This window comes from Cannabis sativa, chromosome 9 (assembly GCF_029168945.1).
Source record: "Cannabis sativa cultivar Pink pepper isolate KNU-18-1 chromosome 9, ASM2916894v1, whole genome shotgun sequence".
In the NCBI taxonomy this organism is placed as follows: domain Eukaryota; kingdom Viridiplantae; phylum Streptophyta; class Magnoliopsida; order Rosales; family Cannabaceae; genus Cannabis; species Cannabis sativa.
This window is the reverse complement of record NC_083609.1, coordinates 55,949,661-55,972,904: the sequence shown is the minus strand read 5'-3', so window position 1 is coordinate 55,972,904 and position 23,244 is coordinate 55,949,661. Positions and strand designations below refer to the sequence as shown.

General features: G+C 29.8%; 3 protein-coding genes across 3 annotated transcripts; all 3 read right to left on the bottom strand.

Moving 5' to 3' along the window:
* Nucleotides 1-185: 185 nt before the first annotated feature.
* LOC115721715 (glutamate decarboxylase 4) lies at nucleotides 186-3,977 on the bottom strand. The gene is made up of 7 exons (XM_030650786.2): nucleotides 3,769-3,977; nucleotides 3,479-3,683; nucleotides 2,351-2,551; nucleotides 2,042-2,256; nucleotides 1,696-1,949; nucleotides 1,562-1,614; nucleotides 186-928 (listed from the first exon to the last, which is right to left on the bottom strand). Exons 1-7 carry the CDS (start codon nucleotides 3,852-3,854, stop codon nucleotides 452-454), a joined length of 1,491 nt encoding a protein of 496 aa, XP_030506646.2. The 5' UTR covers nucleotides 3,855-3,977; the 3' UTR covers nucleotides 186-451.
* Nucleotides 3,978-8,955: 4,978 nt separating this feature from the next.
* On the bottom strand, nucleotides 8,956-13,071 carry LOC133031516 (uncharacterized). Its single transcript, XM_061105035.1, has 4 exons — nucleotides 12,361-13,071; nucleotides 10,932-11,885; nucleotides 10,402-10,859; nucleotides 8,956-10,312 (listed from the first exon to the last, which is right to left on the bottom strand). The coding sequence occupies exons 1-4, from the start codon at nucleotides 13,069-13,071 to the stop codon at nucleotides 8,956-8,958; spliced, it is 3,480 nt and encodes a 1,159-aa protein (XP_060961018.1).
* A 5,014-nt stretch (nucleotides 13,072-18,085) lies between these two features.
* On the bottom strand, nucleotides 18,086-20,217 carry LOC115721876 (trans-resveratrol di-O-methyltransferase-like). The gene is made up of 2 exons (XM_061104251.1): nucleotides 19,274-20,217; nucleotides 18,086-18,563 (listed from the first exon to the last, which is right to left on the bottom strand). Exons 1-2 carry the CDS (start codon nucleotides 20,162-20,164, stop codon nucleotides 18,264-18,266), a joined length of 1,191 nt encoding a protein of 396 aa, XP_060960234.1. The 5' UTR covers nucleotides 20,165-20,217; the 3' UTR covers nucleotides 18,086-18,263.
* Nucleotides 20,218-23,244: the final 3,027 nt, after the last annotated feature.

The following is a 23,244-nucleotide window of genomic DNA, read 5'->3' as shown; positions in this document are numbered from 1 at the left end:
ATACTATATAAAAATAGATTTAAAAATTATGTTTGGTGCGATTATAAACAAAAATTACTTCACTCACCACTAATAGTAAAATTGCATGCACCTTATTACACACACCACATTCTACTTCCTGATCCACATTCTTACATTCTAACATACCGATCATAAAAATGAGAAATATAAATAATATTAAACACGATCAAATAACAAGACAAATTTATTAATTTTTAATTTAATTATACAAGAACAAAAAAAAAATGTTTAGTATGGTTGGTACACAACATTGAGAACAAACACACATTGTAATTGATGCCAAGAGAGAAAGAGCATTGTCAAGACTCAATCTCCACAAATACAAAAATAAAAACCCTTTGAATAAATGTGTAGTTAATAATAATATTGTACTACTACATGCAAAATTAAATGGTTATTAATTAAGAACACCTTATATAATTAAGGGTAATTAACTGCATGAGAGCATTATCTTATCAGCCTTCTTAGCCATGACAATGTTCCTCCAATGAGTAGCAATGTTCCTCTTAATCTCATCTTCTCTCTTTTTGGTCACATCAACTTCATCATCACTAGTACTGCTTTTGCCATTCTTGGCAGGAAGCTTGTCAAGCTCTTGCAACACCTTGCTGATGTCGATCACCAGACGCTCAGCAAGGGTGCGCGAGAAGTCTTCCCTTATCACTACACGAAGCAAGCTGACGTGACGAGCGTCAGCTGGCATCGTGTAGGCCGGGACAATCCACCCGAAGCGACGGAGTAGCTCCGAGACCTCGAACTCGTCGTGGCGGCTCCTGTCTTTGAGAGAGAATGCCACAACAGGAACTCCTATGTCTTTTGATAGAATTTCAAAACGACCTGTTTTTTCTAGCCCTTGTTTTAGCACCATAGCGTTTTTGTGACAATTTTCCATAATGTTACGGTAACCCTGAAAATAAATGTAACAAAATCCAAATTAATTAAATCTATGATGTTACAGTAGTATATTTTGCACTTGTATTGTATGCCATGTTACAGCACTAATATTTTTTTATATAACCCTGTTTTTTTTTTTTTTTTTTTAAATATATTGTATTTAAATGACTAACAAAATAAAAAAAAAAATCTAATACCATTAATATCGAATAAAATAAATATTTGATAATTAAGCACAGAAATAGTATTATACCTCTAAATTGTTCTGGTAGACTCTTATTTATTTAAATAATTACGAGAGTTTTTTAATTTATTTTTTTTTTCTATAATCACATAAGTTGTTACTATTTAAGACAATTTGAAATTTTTTAAAAATTTAAAATAGTTTACAGTGTCGAAAATAAAATTTAAACAGTTACTTATTACTCGTAAAAAAAAACATGTAATAACATATGTAAATTTTATTTTTCACATATTAAACTATTCAAAATTTTCTAAAAATTTTCTAAATAATTATTTAACGTTATGATTATGAAAAAAATTTAGATTAAAAAACTTCTTATAAATAAGAAATTTATCGAAACACTCTGTAGTAGACTTGCTCAATAACTTAAATATATTTGTTAATTAATAGCTATATTCTCACCTCAAAGCCCAATCGGATTAGTTGGTAATATTGAGCAATAATTTGACTTGAACCTGTCAAAGATAAAGAACACAGAATAAGTACAATGATACGTTTGGTCATAATTAAGAAATTTTATTTATTATTTTAATTACCTTTGGAGAAATTGAGGGTGAAAGTGGGTTGGTCAGCACCAAGATAATTGATATGAAAAATAAGTTCTTCAGGCAAGTCCTGTTGGGTCCTCCAAACGACCCACCCAACTCCAGCGTAGACAAGCCCATACTTATGCCCACTCACATTAATACTCTTCACCAATGGTAGCCTGAAATCCCATTCCAATTCTGGGTAAAGGAATGGTGCTATAAACCCACCACTTGCTGCATCCACATGAATTGGGGTCTCCCAACTGCATAATTTATAATAATTTTAGATTATTTGTGGGAAGATATTCTACAGTACTTATATTATTAATTTTATATAAAATATAAAGTAACGTACCCAGTTTGTTTGTTCTTTTCAAGTAAGAGATCATTTAAGAGTTTAACATCTTCAAATTCACCATTATAGGTTGAACCCAAAATAGCAGCAACACAGATAGTGTTTTCATCCACCATTTCCACAGCTTTGACTGGGTCCATTACGTAATACCCTTCTTTCACCTTTACTTCCTTCAATTCCACTTCAAAGTACCTTGCAAACTTCTCCCAACATACCTAAAAAAAATACATACATACATACATACATAAAAATTAATTAATTTTGTTAATACTAATAAATTAATAATTAATTTTATTAATAAATAATTACCTGGACATTGGCACCAGTGACAATGTTGGGGTTATCATAAGGTTTACCCTCAGCTTTGCGCTTGTTTTGCCATTTTCTCTTAAAGGCAAGACCCGCAAGCATTATCGCCTCAGACGATCCCACTGTTCCAACTCCCACTGCAGCCTCTGTTTCATCCAGTGGAGCGTGGAACAGGTGTGCTATCATGTTCACGCATCGGTTCTATAATATCAACAAATTAATTTAATTAAACTTAGGTGCATTTTTATAATGACAAAATCAAATTACATAGCTGTGGCAAGGTAAGAATAACTTTGAGATAATAATATAGAAAATATAAATTAAATTTATACACTAAACATTCATTTATGAAAATTTAGGAGGGACAAATGCAAATAATATAATAAGTACTATTAAATTAAAATATTTTAAAGGGGAGCTATATTTGCACCCCATAAAATTATAAATACACCCCATTATTAAAAAAAATATAAACTTAAATAATTTTTAAAAATTATTCTTAATATTTTTTTAAAATTTTTTCCTCACATTATTTTATGTTAATTTTAATACTTATTTTGATTTCATTTTCATAATTTTTTCTAACTCATGTAAATATTTATTTATTTTTTTCTGAGAAAATTTCATATAATTTTTTATTTTAATTTTTTTGTCATTATTTTTAAAATATAATTTAATTTTGTTTGATAGGTATATTTTTTAAGAATATAAATTGAAAGAAAAAAGTTAAAAATACTTAGTACAATTAAAGATATAAATTTTATATAAAATAAAAATTATTAAAATGGGGTGTACTTAAGAATTTTTGGGGTGTAAATAAAATTTCCCTATTTTAAATTAAAAAAAAAAAAAAAAAAAAAAAAAAACACAACTCCTATTGTTATGCTTTTTTAGCCTTATTATTTTGGAACCCAAGGTTTTTCATTGGTCAAATATGGCAAACGCGTTATTAATAAGTTTATTTATTTTGGTACGTAAAAGAAGAAATACTCTGTAAAACAATTAACGTAATAACAAAAGCATAGACAAAATTAAAGAATAAATAAGAAATCCCAAAAGTAGTGGGTTGGTTTTTTCTTTTGTTTTGTTTCAAAAGAATTAATAATTAAAAAGGAAAGATGAATATACCTGGAGTTCAGTGGTAACAGGGTACTCATCCATGTCGACGTAGTTCTTGTTCATTGAGTCCATAACAAGCTTATCACACTCAGGCTCCATCCAAGTGGTGACAAAGGAAGCCAAATTCAGCCTTGGCTTTCCATCAAGCATTAACTCATCGTTTATCATCTGATACGCCACTTCCTTTGGTGTCGAATTCTCAGGTATCTCATACCTATAAATAAATAAATATTTTAATTAATTAAATATAAAAAACATATAGTATTATAGAAATGTATATATGTATTTATTAATCTTACTTAGCAGCAGAGTCTCGGACGTAGCGAGATGCAAAGGTGGAGTGAATGGAGTCATTGGACTCAGAAAAAACTTTGGACAAAACCATACTGAATTAATTAATGCCTCTTAATTAATAATTGGTGTATGAAATTGGGGACAGAGAAAAAATAATTGGAATAATAGAGAATGGTTTGGATTTGTTGTGTGATTGTGTGGGTTTTTGAAGAGGTTTTGGGGTTTGTATTTATAGTGGGGGTTTTGGGTTTGGGTTTACAAACGAAAGAGACTATGAAGGTACTTTTTTTTTATAATAAAAGGAGGTGTATTTTATTGAAAGAAAGAAAAAGAGAATAATAAAAAGAAGTTGACCAAAATAAAAAAGAAAAATCTAAAATAAAAGGTCTTACATTTAGAAGAAATGGACCACGTGTAATAACTATAATATCGATATTTATGAAGCGTGTAATATATATGTAATGTATGTATTAGTATCACATTCACAGGTGTTAATTGTATCTACAATTTTACGTGTGTGAACAGTATAAAATTTTGGTAAGAGTGGAAAGACCCTTGAATTGAATAACAATATTTGCACCCTTAATTTTGTAAGCGTTTTTTTCTTTTTCTTTTTTAACAAGGAACTGGTTTTATTTTACTTTAAAAGACAAATGTTAAAAATTACATAATATTTTCGAGCAACTTACACTATATATAATTTTTAAATTAATGCTTTTAATTTTTATTTTTTCTTTCAAAATCTATTATATATATTTTTTTTCAATCATTCACATAACATACTTAAATTTTTAATTTTTTTACTTTTACACTGCTGGGCAGAATTGTTTTTCAAAAATATTGTGTTTTTTTTTTTTTTTTAAAAAAAAATACTGTGTAAGTTTTATACTATGTACTGTGTTAAGTTTTCACTGTTGTTCTATTGCTATTTTTTAGTTGTTCCACGGTTGTTCTATTGCTATTTTTTAGTTGTTCCACTGTTGTTCTACTGTTATTTTTTAGTTGTTTCTTTTTAGTTATTCTATTTTGTATTCTACTGTTGCTTTATAAAAATACAATATTTTTAAAAAGATTTCCGTGTGAGAGTATTTTTGTAAAAATTAATCTAAATTCTAGTATTTTGATAAGTTTCCCCTAATTTTACTCCTATCACTATATGTGAGGGTGTAAAAATAATTTAGGCACAATACTCATAAAAAAGATATATATTTGAATTAAATTTCATTTAATAGATAAATTTAATTAAAGTATAAAAAAATAGATATTTTTTAATTTCTTCCAATATTTTTTAGCATTATTTATTGAAATTTTAGTATAATTAAATATTAAATCTTATATAATTATTTGTGAATAGTTTAATTCTTTTTAATAGTGGTAGGTACCAGTATCTAATAGCGTTGCTATTGTTTAAAATGAAGCAACAGTTCATTTTCAAAATAAAAAATATTAAATATATAAATAATTTGTGTATGTTATTTTGGGGTGAAATTAAAAAATAAATAAATTGAAACAACACTTGTTACCCTTAGTTTATTATTAATTAAATTGGTGTCCACACTATAAAATGGTTAATGTTAAAAAGCATCAACGTCCACACTATAAAATGGTTAATGTTAAAAAGCATCAGTGTTATTTCAATTAGTACAATAGTCATATAAATTAATTAAATAAATTTTAAAAAATATCTCTAACAAATTATAAAGTGTCACTTCTAAATATCACTAAACATTACTAATTCTTAATAACAATGCTCTTATAAAAGATAGCAATTAACAAGTTTCTATACCGATTTTTTTTTTTTTTTTTTTTTTTTTTTTTTTTTTTTTTTTTGTAAGGGATTCTATATCCAATTTTATTTTAACAAAGTGGCATGGTATTACCAAAGTAGCTAATTAAAAATTTTGCTTTTTAAATTTTGATATGTATCAAATCGTGTCTTTTAAAATTTTTAGACCATTAAATTTTTTGTTTAACTATTGAGATTGTTAGATTCAAAAATTTATTATGTTTGATTTCGTTCAATTATACTAATGTGATAATTGTCCATATACCAAATTGTATCCATTGAATTTTGATATATATATATATATATATAATATCAAATTGTGTCTTTCTATTGGAGAGAGAATATTGTCATATATTAAAATGTAAAAATATTAAGCTACATAATCACCATTTTAAGATGGAACCTCTTAATTTGCATTAGGCCAAAGTGCATAAGATACAATTTAATATAATTGTCCCCCAAAAATAACAACATACTCTCCCCGTCAAGAAAAAAACGTATTGAAATTGTGAATTTGTCAACACGGGAACAGAGTCAAATTAAAAATAATATGAAAATTCTGGTATGTATTGTATATAATAATGGACTATTGGTAATATTAATTGATAGGTAATAAAGTTTATTTTGTCATTTTATTATGAGAAAGAGAAAAGCAATAGCCTATGGTTTCGATTCTAATCAGCTTTCTTTTGGAACCTCAACCCATGCACGTCGTCACCCAAAGTCTAAGGTTCTTATTATTTAGAGGTTTCGTGTACAAAACAATGGGAATTGATTCTGTTTATTTTGATGGACTATTATTACCATCAAAGTACATACAAAATTTCAAAATAATACTCTTTTTCTTTTTTATCATAATTTAAGTTTATATATTTCCCAAATGTAATTAAACACATCTTAAGCGTTTACATCTTAAACAAAACAAAACAAAAATTATTATGACACTTGGAAGAATTATATACGTTGAGCTTATAGTTGATCGAGCCCTATTGAGCTAAAATGTAATTTTTTTTTTATATATAAAAATCATTATTTTAGTTAAAATTAAAACTCCCATCGAGGTGGGCATCAAGCACATGAACTAAATTAAGGTGCCGTTTGGTAATACTTTTATTTTTTAATTTTTTAATCACAAAATGAAAGTAAAATTTTTGTTTTTAAAATTTTTGTTTTTGAAATAAAAATGCGTTCTGTAACTACTTTTATTTTTTAATTTTAAAAACAGAAAACAAAAATGTGTTCTGTAAAGTTCATTTTTATTTTTTGATTTTATTTACATCGGGTCTAGGTCCGGGGTCGGATTCGGGTTCAATTCAGAGGTCGGGTTCAGCTCCAGGGCCGTGGGAGAGATTTGAATCCGGGTCTGATCGAAGTCCAAAATATTGATTAAGAAAAAAAAACTGTTTAAAAAAATATTGAAAGTGATTTTTTTTTGTTTTTAAAATTTTGATTCTCAATTAAAAAATTGAAAAAGTAAAAACTGTTTTATAGAACATGTTTTTGAAATATATTTTCACTTTTTCAATTTTAAAAACAGAAACTGATTAAAAAAGTGTTGTCAAACACCACCTAAATTTTGCAAAATTTTAGAGTTTCAGTTTAAAAAAAAAAATTCGAAAAAATCATAAAGCTATGCTCGGATTTGTTTGAGATGCGTAGATTAATGTCTTAGTCGAATATATTTGTGGGTTTAAGCTTTAAATCATCAAAAAAAAAATTATTTTGGGTATTTTCTTATTATAGTTTTAAGAAATGTTAATTACAATTTCTTATTACAATCGTTTAGTCAAATTCCACGCGCGAAATCACATACTCGATATTTTTTTAAAATTTTTTTTAAAGCGGTATTCGTGATAGTTACAGTATCATCCTTGTAAATTATTGAAATTTTTTGAATAGTTTACAATACCGAAAATAGAGTTCTTGATATTTTAGTTTACCACGTGCGTTCAAAAAACTTCAAACCTATTTTTATCATTGTGAACTATTCAAAGTTCTCAAAAATTTATATGGTTAATGTTGTAAGTATAACGAATACTGTCATGAAAAAAAAATATTTTGATATGTGTTTTCGGGCACAAAAATTGACTAAAAAATTGTAATAAGAGATTGATAGTAATACTTCTCTAAGAGTGAGAGAAACTATAAGATAGGAAGAAAAAGAGAGAAAAAGAGGTCTTTCTTCTTAAAAAAATAATTTGGGTCTTTTATTTAAAAAAGTAATTATATTTTGGGGCTTTTTTATTTTTAAACTTCAAAACAGTTTTTTTTTTTTTTTGTATTTTTACGGAATTCTACATAAAAATTCCTTTTGTAACTAGCACTGCAATCTAAATTGCAACAAAATATCGTATAAAAACCCTATTGCAACTAGCGCTGCAACCACTTTAGAAGTCCAAACTGTAAATTTGAAAAAAAAAAAAACAGTATATAAAGTCATTCCCCTTATATTTTTTAATAAATAATAATAAAAATATAAAATATGATATTTTAAAAAATGAAATTGAGAGCTTTTTTTTGTTGGAATTTTGGGGGGTCATGGTGGGGACTTTGAGCATAGGCCCAACCTGCCCCACTCTTAGATAGAAAATCATAGTACAGGTGGCGCAAATTAAAAAGTGAACAGAATAAAGAAAAAAAAAATGTAGATAGTGTCTGAAAATAAGATAGTGATTTTAGGTTAAGAAGAAAGAAAAACATAAAATTGAAATAATGATATTAAGTGAGACTTTTATAAATTAGAAAGTTATAGAAACTCAATTTTTTTTTTAATTAATAATTCAATATTGAATTTTGAATCCTTCCAATATAGCAAGCTAAAACTCATTATTTTCTCTTCAACGTTAACTAATGTAGAATTAAGTTCGTGGTATATCATTACGTAAAGAGGACTTAAAAAGTCAGTGGTCAAATCAATGTGAAAGTCATATTTTTCTTTATTTCTTTTCATGGCATATAATAAAGTCTACCTTTTTAGAGGCTTTTAGAGAACCGTAAGCTAAGCTGGTCTTAAAATTTAGTCAGTTATATAAAACAAAATTATTTTTGTGTTTTTATTTAAAAAATGTTATATTTTTTAAAATTATTAAAAAAAATATGTGTAATTTTAAAATAAGAAAATATTTTTTCGGGCTCTAAAATTAGTTAGGTGGACCTTAAATAAAAGCTTAACCCACCTATACTCAAGATCGAACCTAGATAGAGCATTGATATTAAATGTAATAAGTAGCGATTAATAATAATAATTAATGATAATACATAAAAATTATTATATTAAATTATAAGTAATTGTGACGGATATTTATTTATACTCTTAAAATATAATATTTTAACTTTCATACTTTAGCATTCTATATATGTTTTTTTTTTTTTTTTTTTTTTTTTTTTTGAATTAAAGTGTAAAGCTTTATTCAAACACTTTCAGCCACATTACAATAAACTTGAAATCAGCAGAAACATTATGCTGATTAAAAATACAATCTGACGAAAAACAAGACTCTCTAGCAAGACAATGAGCAGCCCTATTTGCAAATCGCTTAACAAATTTTAAAGACACATTATTTAAAGACGACATTAAAGTCCTACAGTCTCCAACAAGTAATCCAAACTGAGAAGGCATTGAAAAAGAGCTATTAATAGCTTGAACCACAACCAGTGCATCAGTTTCAATCACTACATTGGACCATTGTTTCCTCTCTATCCAACTCAAGGCCTCCTTTATTCCTATCGTCTCAGCTATAACAGGTTTAACCACCCCAAGCCTCGATTCAGAAATAGCTTCAAGAAGGAGACCATTTGTGTCACGGGCCACACACCCAAAGCCAAATTTGTTTTGATTCTGAAAAATAGCCCCATCAACATTTATCTTGACCATATGAACTATTGGTTTCCTCCACTGCTCATCGACATTATTAATATTATCAATTAATAATGCACCCGTTTTCTGAGATTGAGCAGAAATATATTGGTCAAGCAACACTCTAGCAGATCGGACTACATCCATAGTAGAACAAACTTTTTTATTCCACAGCAGTTCATTACGGGCAGACCAAAGTCTCCAACTAATAACCGCTGCCTCCTTCACCACAGCTGTAGATGCTGTTCTTGAAAGATCAAAAAACCATGTGTTGAAATCAGCATTAACAACACCAGCAGGAACGCTGGAAACACACCAGCAGGATTGTGCAAACCGACACTCGATCAGCACATGAGTAATAGTTTCCAACGCCGAGTTACAAAAAGGACAGTACAAATCAACATTTACATTTTTAGTGCCAAGTTGAACCTTAGTAGGGAGGCATCCCACAAGAACACGCCAAAGAAAATGTTGAACTTTCGGGGGAATGTCCAGCTGCCACAAAAACTTAAATAATAGTTGATCATTAACAGCAATAGCAGCACGAGTAGCCTGCTGCAACAACCAGTATGCACTTTTCACGGTGTAAAAACCACTATTTTCTTCACTCCAATGCCACTTATCAGTAATGGCATGCTCGCTCAACTGGATGGACAAAATTAAGTTCTTATCCCTCTCGGTAAACAGATCAGTAAGAACATCAATATCCCAGCTTTTAGAATATGCAGAGAACAAGCTTGAGACATTGTGATTTAACAATCCTGGATGATCAGACACAACATAGGGATTAGATGGATCGGGAAGCCAAGGGTCTAGGAGGATGCTTACAGTAGAACCATTGCCAATCGACTTCCTTGCACCAGCTTGAACCAAGCCTTGTGCTTCCAAAATGCTCTTCCAAATAAAGCTTGGGTTTTGTCCCAAGGTAGCAGTAAGAAATTGTTAAGAATAGTGAGTTACTATTTTCATTAATAGCATTTACCCGAGGGATAATACCGAGCTTTATATATCTTGCTTACTAAGGAGTCTTCATTAGTCAAAAGCCGCCACCCTTGTTTACCAAGGAAAGCAAGATTGTAATCCTGAAGATCTCTAAAGCCCATACCACCATCATTCTTATGTCTACTCAACCTTTTCCAACTCATCCAGTTCACTCCTTTAGTCCCCGCTTGTGACTGGGACTTCCACCAAAACTTGGCCATCAACCCTTCAAGGTTAGAACAAATCTCCTTTGTTAACAAGAACACACTCATGGCGTAACAAGGCAATGCCTGAGCAACAGATTTCAGTAATACTTCCTTGCCTGCTTTCGATAGAAACCGACTCTCCCAAGTGAATATCTTCTTCTTCATCTTCTCTTGTAAAAAACCAAGAATAGCTTTCTTGTTTCGGCCCAGAATACATGGTAATCCAAGGTAGAAGCTATCATCCCCAGCCTCAACCATTCCCATGAGCTGACACAAACTAGATCGAGTTTCAACAGAACAATTCTAACTGAAAAAGACTGAAGACTTAGAATAATTCACCTGTTGGCCCGACGCTTGCTCATATATTTGAAGGAGGTGCATCACATGTGTGGCTTCACTCACATTTGCTTTACAGTACACATAGCTATCATCAGCAAATAGCATATGTGAAACTCGAGGAGCGCTCCTAGCCACTTTACAACCGGTCAACCATCTACGTTGCTCAAAAAGATTTAACAACGAAGAAAGGCCTTCAGCACACACCAGAAATAAGTACGGAGATATGGGATCCCCTTGACGTATCCCACGGCCTGGTACAATCGGACCCATAGTCTTCCCACCATAAGTAACATTGTAACGCACAGTCGACACACAATACATTATGAGAGCAACGAATCTCGAGTTGAAACCCATTTGTACCAACATAGCCTCAAGAAAAGCCCAACCAACCCTATCATAAGCTTTACTCATATCAAGCTTAACCGCCATAAAACCATCCTTCCCCATCCTTTTCCGTTTCATGTAATGCATAACCTCATAAGAGATCATGATATTATCGGAAATTAAACGACCCGGCAAAAACGCACTTTGATTAGTAGAGATAACTGATGGCAAGACAGACTTCATCCTATTAGCAATCACTTTAGAAACAACCTTGTAGAGGACATTACAAAGTGATATAGGCCGAAGATCACCCATTTGCTCAGGAATTTTCTTTTTTGGAATAAGAACAATATTAGTTTCATTCAAAGTAGAAGGAAACTCACCCGTAGCAAAGAAACCTTGAACCAGCCGCACCACATCATCACCTACCAAATGCCAAAATTTTTGATAGAAGCTTGGCGTCATTCCATCGGGACCGGGAGCCTTATCCGGATGCATTTGAAACAAAGCTTTCTTGATTTCCACATGAGTAACTTCCTCTAGTAACAAAGCATTTTGGTCTTCAGTGACCAAATGAGGAACACAATTAATGACCGGAGAAAAATCATTAGCAGAATCATGAAACAAATGCTGAAAATAATTCACCACAGTAGTAGGAAGACCGGTTTCCCATCCCACTCACTCTCCATCAACATTTTTCAGACGCTGAATCACATTGGCCCGTCTTCTAGATGTTGCTTTGGCATGAAAATACTTTGAATTACGATCACCTTCCCGCAACCATAATTGTTTACTCCTCTGCTTCCAGAAAATCTCCCTTTGCAAGTAGAGATTATTCAGTTGACGTTCAGCCTATTTATAACAAGCAATAGAATTTGGATCCCTTCCTTTCTTCCATTTCTTAATCTCAACCTTACAGGCTTTAATCCTCTTCCCAAAGTTACCTGTGTAGTCTTTCCCCCATTCTAACAAAACACTACCACAAGCTTTTATTTTTTTCAGTGATTGGAAGGTCGTGGGACAGCTCCCAATTATCTTCAACAACTTGAAAACAAATAGGTTCTTTCAACCACGAATTTTCGAACCTAAAGGTGCATTTAGGTACGTGTATTGGCTCAGAAACTGGAACTAGATGTAATGGGCAGTGATCTGAAGTAGACACTTCAAGGTTATATAACTTAGCCAAGGGAAATTTACTAATCCAACCTTGAGAAACAACGGCTCTGTCAAGTCTAGCTTCCACCCAAGAATCCGTCCCTCTACCACGTTCCCATGTATAAGGATAACCATTCAACTCCATATCATACAACCCACACTCATCCAAAGTATCACAAAAACCCTCAATCAACCAATTCGGATAAAGATTACCTCCATGTTTATCTTGCTGAGAAGTTACGTTGTTCATATCACCCACTATACACCACGGCAAGTTATTGTCCCTCTTCAAAGTCTGAATTAAATCCCAAGTACGCTTCCTCAAGCTTCGATTAGGTTCGCCATATAATCCAGTCAATCTCCACTCCCCATGGTCACGGTTTTGGACAGAAACATCAATGTAGTTAGAACCAAATTGTAACAGTTGAACCTCCTCAGCATCACGCCAAAGTAAAGCCACCCCTCCACTCTTACCTTGAGCATCCACACTGAATGCACCTTCGAACCCAATAGACAGTCGAAGCTTCTCAATCGCCTCCTTCTTAGCCAACGTCTCACAAAGAAACAACACAATGGGCTTCTTTTGGATAACAATATCCTTTATGAATTGGATAGTCCATGGGTTCCCAAGCCCATGGCAATTCCAAGCAATTAGACTCATAATGTTGGGTGGGCTTGGGAACCAAGACCCACCTTTGATAAGTTTTTTGGCCCAACACCAATATCCTCTTCCTTATCCATCATAATACACTCATCAGATGCCACTTCATCATTCTCACCACAATCCCCACCCTCCATACGCCTCCTTTTAGAATCAAGAATAATTTTGGAAACCATATCCCCATCATTTATTTGGTCAACAGTCTTCATAGAGCTCTCTTTCCCATTTCGTGCACCAGATACAGAAACACTACTGGTATTCAAATTCTTTCCTTTTTTAGCACCATCAGAATTAATCTGATTACCATGACAAGTGGGATCAATTTCCATGATTTTTGCCACCATTCCAGCCCCGTCTTCCTCATCCAACGACCGATCAGCCCCACCTTCCACCGCCTGGTTTTGTTCCATGCCGGATCGTAGCCACTGGGACCCAATCTGGTGATGTCGTCTTCTCAACTGCGCCTTCATACCAATACCATATGGTTTGACAATTTGATCTATATCCTGATCAAACCTCTTAGCACAAAAACGTTCAGAATGTCCTATAATGCCACAAATAAAACAGAATGTTGGGAGATGTTCATATTGAAACATAGCCCAAATCCATTCCCCATTCTCTTTGCACAGCTTCATACGTCGCTTGAGAGGTTTCTCAATGTCCACCGTCACACGAATACGCAAGTAGTCCCTCCAAACACCAATAAAGTTCTTCGGATCCGATTTAACATAAGTACCAATATAACCACCCGCACTACGTACCACTTTATCCATCATAAATCCTGTTTTAAGATTGTGTATTTGCACCCACATATCAAGCTTGTGGAGATGAATCATTCTAGGATTTTCACAACTTTTCAATCGGTGAAATATCAGAGGAACTCTATTAAAAGTCCACGGGCTTCCATCTATAACCATTTGTATATCAATCTCATGATAAAATTGGAAGAGAAATAAATTAGCTTCCAACTCTTTGATATACACCCCTTTCCCTGGCTGCCATAAGGATGCCATCAAGTGCCTCATGGCATCAAAGTCAACTGATCTACCCGTGAAAAACCTTCCTACAAGGCACCATCGATCGTCGAAGACTTGCTCATCACCATCAGCATCTCCTTCAATAGAACACCCTCTTCCTCATCATCAATCTGAAAATTCTCATATTGCTCAGCAAGGTCACCAACAGATTTACTACTCGAGGCCATAGCCAATAAGACAAATCTCAATGAAATACTAGCACACCAAACAACCTTAAACAAATCAAGAAACAACCTTAAACAAATCAAGAAACAACCTTAAACATGTCAGAGGACAAGACTTTTTTATTATCAAAATTTGCATTCTATATATGTTAAATATTAAAGCTAGGTAAACAATGTAGTACTTACTCTTAAAAAAAAAACAGTCTTTGGATACACATCTTATTTATTTTAATATTTAGGAGAGTTTTTTATTTGTCGAAAATATAATTAAAAATTATTTACCCTACATGTATTAGAAAAACTAATCACGTATAACAAAATATTTAAATATTATTTTTAGCATATATAATAAATATTCTTCAAATTTTTTTAAAAATTTCAAATAGTCTTAAATATTTATAATGTATACGATCATAAAATAAATAATTGGACTAAAAACTCTTCTGCATAATATTGTAATAGATATGGGGTATACGAAAACCTTCCTTTAAGGTGGTATATTATAGACTTATTAAACTAATATGTACGTGAAATCAAATGAGATAATTACAACCGACTCTAACTAATACTGTAACAAGATTAATATGGACACACAAATAATACACAAATTTAACCTACATAATTATCTAATGTAAAAAAAAGAAAAACTCCAAAATATAATCCTTATTATTATTTATATATGTTTAAATCTTGGGGTATTTTATTTTCATTATGCACAGTAAAAATATACTCTTATATGTTTGTCAATGTGTATGTATTAATAATGAGAATACTGTTTTGCATGCAAATATATAATATATTATTCCTATGTGAATGCAATTTGTACAGATGCAACTTAGAATTTTCAAAAGGAAAAAATAAAAGGCAAGAATGAATCAGTCCAATTTAATAATAATAATAATAATAATAATAATAATAATAATACTACGTAGGCGATGATGTGGTGTAAGTGTACAATTAATAATAAAATTTATTGAATCTTTATTTTAAATATGATATTTTTAAAAGACTAATTAGTAATTTTTCTCTACTTTGACATGTATTAAATTGTACTTCTTGAATTTTTTGGCCGTTAAAAATTTTGCCCGAACTATTGAGATTGTTAAATTTAAGGACTTTTGTCTAATTTTAGTCAAAAATTATAGATGAAAGTTCAAGGGGCATGATTTAGTACATATCAAAGTTTAAGGAGCGTGATTTGGTAGATATCAAAGTTTGAAAAACATGGTTTAGTACATAAACAATCACTAAAATAGTAAAATTGAATGAAATTAAACAAAAGTCCTTAAATTTAACAATCTCAATAGTTCAGGGGAATTTCTAACAGCCAAAATAGTTCAGGGGACACGATTTAATACATGTCAAATTTCGGTAGAAAAAATTACTAATATGCCTTTTTAAAAATTATTAAAAAAATATATTTTTAAAATTTTTAAATTAGGTAAACTCCAAACACGAACCAACCCTATCTATATATGTATAACACATTCGTTAAGAATTTTCTTTTATTTATGAAATAGCTAGATGGATTCGATATAACACCCAAAAAAAATATTATATATATCAATACTTTTAACGTAAATTTATTAGACAATTCCAAACCTTATTACTTAATTAAGTTCCCTTTCCTCTATTCATCTACGTCTGTCCAAATTCAATTATTTACAGAATTAAACAAAAATATGAATATGTGCATGCAGAATTTATGAATTTTTTATTTTTATTCTTGGATTAATATAAAGGGTTAATTTTTATTCTTCTTCACTAGTATCAATTGTATGTAACTTTTTTTTTATTAATATTCTTACTTCTAAGCCCTGTTTCATTGTCAAATCTGCAAACATTTTTTTTTTTAAAAAAAAAAAACCATCTCAAATAAGTCAGAATAATAATAAAACAATCCTTAAAAAACATTAAAAATATGAATACAGTTTAAAAAATAAAAAAATTCAAAATATACAACAACAATAAAAATAAGCCGAAGACATAGATCAGGAAAAAAAAAAAAAAAACTTAAAACTTCGACAGCAAAAAGGAAAAAAAAAACTCTAAAACAACTGAAAAATAACATAAATACCTTCAGTACTTTGGGTATCTCAAAATCATCATCAAATTTGAAATAAGAGTCTGAATCTTTAATGATCGGTTTCGAATGTTTTGATTTTTTCTTTTCTAAAAAATGAACAATTCATTTTCTTTTGGAATCTATATAAAATGTAGGGCTATAAGGGATTTATCGAAATTTTTCTTACATATTGCTAATGTATTAACAAAAATAAGAGGAAAAAGGAGGAAGAAGAAAAAATTAAAACAAAAATAGAAGATACAAAGAAAAAAAATGAAAGACAAAAATTATAGAAACATGTGTGATTTTTTAAACACAAAATATAAAAAAATAAAAAAGAAAAAATGAAGAAGAAGATGAACACTTAATAAGTGTGGAGTAAAAAAATATATGTTGAAGATGAAGAAGAAGCTAGAAGAGTGGAACTCAGAAGAAAAAAAATGTAGAAGAGTCTGAAGAGAAATTTGCTAAATTAATTATTTCAAATACTAAAATTTACAAAATGATCTCACTTAATTTACTCTATGTGACTATGAGGGCCGCATAATATAAATTTATGGTTGTTTTGCAATCATAATGATTGTTTATGGTCGCACAGTATTTCATGATCGTTTCTACGACCATATAGAAAATTATTTTACCAAGAATTTTTTTACAAAATTTTACTAATAAAAAATTTCATAAAAATTAGGCTATTTTTACATAAATGAAGGAAGGAGGTATTGAACAAAATATTAAAATATTGAATGCCTTGTAAACATTGAGCAGAAGAATAAAAAATATGACACTCATAAAAGAAAAAAAAAATATAAATGTAAAAGATGAAAAGATAAAAAACATCGAATGACGTGTAAGGAAAAATAATGTGAAAATAATAGTTACATGTCAAAAAAAAAAGACTATTGAATAGTATAAAAGAATGAATAGTAAAAATAAAAAATACAGTACGTGAAATTTGAAATATTTGGCACTTTGGAATATTTTACCCGAAGAGCTTAGGTTGGGCCAACATTAACCAATCATATTAGAATAATTACATAAGAAACCATTTTTTGTAAAATATTTACACTTTTACGTTTAAAGAAAGTTTTTTTACATTTTTACGGTTTTCCAAAAAATAACACGAAAACAATATAAAATCAACAAGAAAACAACATAAAAGTAACATGAAAATAACATCAAAATAACAACAAAAAAAAACATATAACAAAAAATTAACAAGAAATGAACAAAATTTCAACATAAAAGACCGTATTTTATGTAAATAAAATCAAAAAAATCGTAAAAATGTTTAAAATTCCGTGAAACCGTATTTTTGTTGTTTTTTTGTTTTTTTTGTGCATTTGTGAAATTAACCCAATCATATTTATAAGGAATTATAGTTACAATAGACACAATTTTTTATAAAATATTTACATTTTTACGTTCAAAGAATATTTTTTTATATTTTTACGGTACCAAAAAATAACACGAAAATAACATAAAATCAACAAGAAAACTACATGAAAGTAACATCAAAATAACAACAAAAAATAACATACATATAACAAAAAATCAACAACAAATTAACAAGATTACAACATAAAAAGACCGTATTTTCTGTAAATAAAATAAAAAAAATTGTAAAAATATTTAAAATTCTGTAAATCTGTATTTTTATAATTTTTTTGTTGTTTTTATGTTTTTGTGAAATAATCTATTTATAAATAACTCAAAACCAATACAAATAAAATTACAATAATATCATGTTAGGTAATATTACTATATTAAAAAAGTCAGACATTACAAAATACAAACAATTTGCATACAATTTTATTGTGCTAATAAATTATTGTTACATCACTAATCATATGTTTATTTATTTATTTTTATTTTTTTAAAAGTGATGAGAAATTCATTAAGCCAAACAAACGATTAATCATATGTTTATGGAAAAACCTCTATGAGTGACTCTAAACCAAATATGGGTGTAATTTTATAGCGAGTGAAACCAGCTTTGAAAAAGAGATTTTCCCATTCCTTTTGGCTTCTTTCTCTCCCATTGAACAAAACCATCATCATCAAATCAAAAGAGATCTTAGCTTCATTTACTTCATGATCATCTTTTTTGCTATTTATTACCACATCTATTATCACAACCTTTCCTCCCTCATTGCTCGGAATAGCTTCTCTACATTTCTTTAAAATCGTTACACATTCTTCGTCGCTCCAATTATGTAAAATCCACTAAAAGAAAATAAATATAATTATGATGTAGTTTTACTTATTTTTTTATCAATAAAAAAAACTAATGTGTATATATGGTTAGAATGTATAGATGTGTTTGTTAGAAAGTAAAATATGATGTATGGAAAATAAGAAGCATACAAGAGGTTCCATTTAAAAATCAATGAATCAAAGTAGTACAAGCTCTTATCATTGGTTTTCACACACTATCAATGAAGACTCTATAACATCTCTCACATATTGATTATTTTGCAAGTTATTTTTTGTTTTTTACTCTCCTTTTGTAGGGTTTGAATTTGGATCAAATTAGAATGTGGAAATTGAGCGGCACATGCTCTATTAAATTGTTCTATCACAAAACCAACTAATAATAAATAGACTAGTAAATTAATATTCTTATAAATTATAAAAACTACATAGTTATGAGTGGAGTAGTCCATGTTTTTATATGATTCATTACTTTTATATTTAATCCATACGAGATAATATTTTTGCTCAGCAATCTTGAATCAAGATTAAGCCCGCTAAGGATATAGTTCTTATATTATGTCAAGAAATGAGGTTTCATCTCAAAATCAATTAGTGATAAGTAGAGTATAACTTAATATTTTTACATTTAATCTATATATGTGTGACAATATTCTCTAACAAACTATCGATGTAAGTAGGACTATTTGACAAATATGACATTTCAACACAAATTAACGCACCTTGAGTAGAACTGCATTAGCTGGAGGGATTGCTTGAAACATGTCACCCTCGATAAACTTCAAGTTTTGAGCATTAGGCAAATTGGCAACCACATGTGATAGTTCAAGCACAGAGCATTTCAGGTGAGGAAATACTTGAGTGAGAATCTTACATACTTCTCCCGTGCCGCCGCCTACATCGACCAATGAAGTTAGTCCCTCGAAAACAGGCTTGACATCTTCAATAACCAACTTCAACATCAATTTTGAATCATCAGCCATTGCTTCATTGAAAAGGTGACCGAATTTAGTATTCTTGCTCGTGTACTCCCAAAAGCTCATCTCATGAGCCGACTCGAATAGTGTTGTTGCTTCATCTTTTCGAAGCCAATTTCCAAGAGAATGCCATGGAGTCATAAATGCTTGATCAAGCTGTAAACAAACAATAGTGGACATGCTTGGGATCTTATTATTACCATTATTATTGACAAATAGTAATTTAGATGAAGATGTCAAACCATATGCATCTACTTCTTCTTCTTCTTCTTCTTCTTCTTCTTCTTCTTCTTCTTCTTCTTCTTTATTTTGGCTATTAATAACAACTTTCGTCGTTGTGAAGTAGCCAAAGTGTACTAATGGACGCATGAGACGGCGGAGGATGTCAGTTTTCGTCGGAGGAAGCCGAAGGGAAGACACCAATTGGGGCAGAGGAATGTGTGGTTGGCCATGATTGTTGATTATGTCTGGTATGCCTAGCTCAATTGCACATTTTAAACACATTGAACTTATGTAGCTTAGTGTATGGTTGTACAAATGGGTTTGAGCTTGGAATAATAACTCACTATTATTATTATTATTATTATTATTATTATTATTATTATTATTTCCTTCACCTTTAAACAGAGCAGCCATAATAATATGTTACTTTTAAGTGAAAATATAAGGAAAGAAAACAGATCTACACATAATAATATTATAATGCTAAAGGTATATATAAAGGAGGAAGAAAACTAAACTAATTAAAGATATTTTTCAAAAGTGCTAACACATATTACTAAAGAGACATTTTTGTGTAAGATTGTTAATGTATAGTTAGGTTAGGTATCGTTTAAAGGACAAGGAAAATAGGTTAGGCAAGGCTATAAGCTACCTAGGACCTCCACAATGGTCTCGTTAAATTATTAATATAGTAGAATTTTTATTTAAGACCAAGCAATATACTCCCTAAACACTAAATAAAGAAAATTACTATTAGACGCCATTAATACCTAGCACCTTCTAAACATGTTGTCTTGCAGTTGGCTAGTAATACTCCCTAAACATTATTATATTAAACTATATGGAACACTACTGGTGTCCTTTAACATTTCTCAAATATAAAATATAATAACAATAACAATAAACAATCATATTATGTCACAAAAAAATTATTTTTGAGTATATATAATATTTATACATATGTTACAAATTAGAATAAAATTATAAATTCTACATAAAAAAAAATTATAAATTATTTATATTTATTCAAATATAATTATTCTTTATATATAGAGATATATTGTCTTAATTTGAGACTTGAAAAATGTATGGTTAAGATGAGGCCGGCTAAGGGTTAGAGTCGACGTTGATTCATCAATTTTAATTTAACATCTCTAATTTAAAATCGAACGTAAAACTTTAATTTTATTAAGCTCCTTTATGGCATATGAATAAATTTTCAAATGTAAGATACGAATAAAATTAAAAAAATCAACCTATAACATCTACGTCAATTTTTATGTATGAATTCATTCAAAACAACCTACTTTCTAGATGAACTTTTAAAAAAAGAAGGGGATTCTAAAAATTTTTCTAGTTATTTTGTTCTCTATTTCTATTTTAAAAAATCTTTAGAAAAACATTTTGTTTCTACTGAATTAAAAAAATTGTTGATGTCTCTAGTAAACCAAAGATTGTTTAATAACTATTTTGCTTCAATTATTCCTATAACAACAAAAATAGAAGGTTTAGTTACGATTAAAAATAAATTTTCTCTTTTTATCCATAGATTAGTTATTCTTATTTATAATTGGCTCAAACTAGAATTTGATTTTTTTTTTATAATAATTTAGAGATTATTCTTAAATAGAATACACTTAGATAGATGTTCTATTGTATTAACTATTATTTTTTTTCTTCACTAAACTAAGAGCACTCCTTACAGACGAAAAAATAAGTCAGACACGATAGCACGACTCAAAACCGGCATGAAAGTTAGCGAGTTTGAGTTTTCCTTAAACAGGTTTAATAGAGTTTATTGGACCACATCCAATATTTTTAGGCCTATCCAGATTCGATCCAATTATATATTGGATGTTACATTTTATCATCCTGTCTGATTCAATTAATTTCAGACATATGATCAATTCAACACCCAATAGATGTTGGTTTGATTTGTTCTATCAATTGAATATATTTCATTAATATTTATTAAATTAGTTTAATTTATCTAATATTTTTGGCAAAATAATTTGGATCGGATCAGATCCATCCAATGTTTTAGATCCAATATTTATTGGATTGAATTTGATCTGTCCAATTCAACAAAAAAATAGCAAAAATTTAATTTTATTTTTTTTATATATATATTTTACGTACAACAATATAAAATTTAATTATTTATCTAAACTAAATGAAAATACTAATTAATTTAATTGAATATTATATATATTGAATTTTTAAACACCTCATCTAACATCTGATCCGACCAATTGGATATTAAAAAATAACATCCGATCTGATTCGATCACAATTGCATATTCAATATTTGGCGTCCAATTATGATTGGATTGGTCGATATAATAGAATTAGATCGATTTATGCACACCCTAAGTAGCATTGAAAGATTCTACACCAATTTAATTACAAAAAATTGGTATTAAAATGGTATTGAATTGGATTTGAATAACTCAACTTTATTAGGATTGAATTGCATGGTGGATGATATTGTCAAAATCCAATTTAAAACAGATCTAAATTGAAAAAAAAAAATATTTAATATATAAATTGTATTTGCTTTGTTTTCGTTGGTTTGTGGTACAGGTAGGACGAAACCAATTATTTGGCTCAAGATTTTAGTTTAAAATATTATTTTAAACTTTATTATCTAATTTTTTTTACGACCTATCTCTCTAGATTTGTAATTTGCTAAAGTGTAAATTAAAAACATTGCATAGATAGAAGTTGCTCCTAATACGATCACATTTACAATTTACAAATTATTGTTCTAAGCTTGATTTGAAATGAAAAATTATACCATAAAACTTTAGGGTATTTTTTTTTTTTCTGAAATGGAAGCTTTATTGAAGGTTGATAAAAGGACAAGAACCCTACAAGTCATAAACCGCAATCTCACTAAGAGATAACAACTGTTAGATAACCATAGCGATTCGAAAGGAGCATTAAGCTCAAGGCTCACACAAGAGCATAAAAGGGACAAACACCCCAAAAAGGTCCACTTATAAGGACATAAAGTGCACAACACCGAAACAATTCAAACAAACTAAAATAACTCAAAATAAACAAAAAACAATAAAGATAAAACAACTTCAACAACTATCTCCCTAACGCACAAGAGGCAAAACGCAAGCCCGAGACAAGTAGACCACAGGCACCAAAGTACTGTCATCTTCCGACAAGAAACATCCACGCTCGACCTCCTATGATGGTTCTAAATGGTGAAGGTAATAGGACAAGGAGAGCACATCCCTTTGGAGTAAACCCCAATCCCCTTTTTGTTAGACTTTTTATTTGGGCTTACATTAACTTTTATTGGTTTTATTAAAACTTGGGTTGATTGGATAGTTCTTTGTTGTGTTAGCCCATGTTGTTGGTGATCAATTGTTAATGGGCTTAGCATCTGTGTGTAAAGTCTAGGTGAAGCAGAAGTGTGGGCTTTCTAGTAGACTGAAGCCTTTGATGAGCAGGCCCAGCCCAACTAGGGTTTTGTAGCT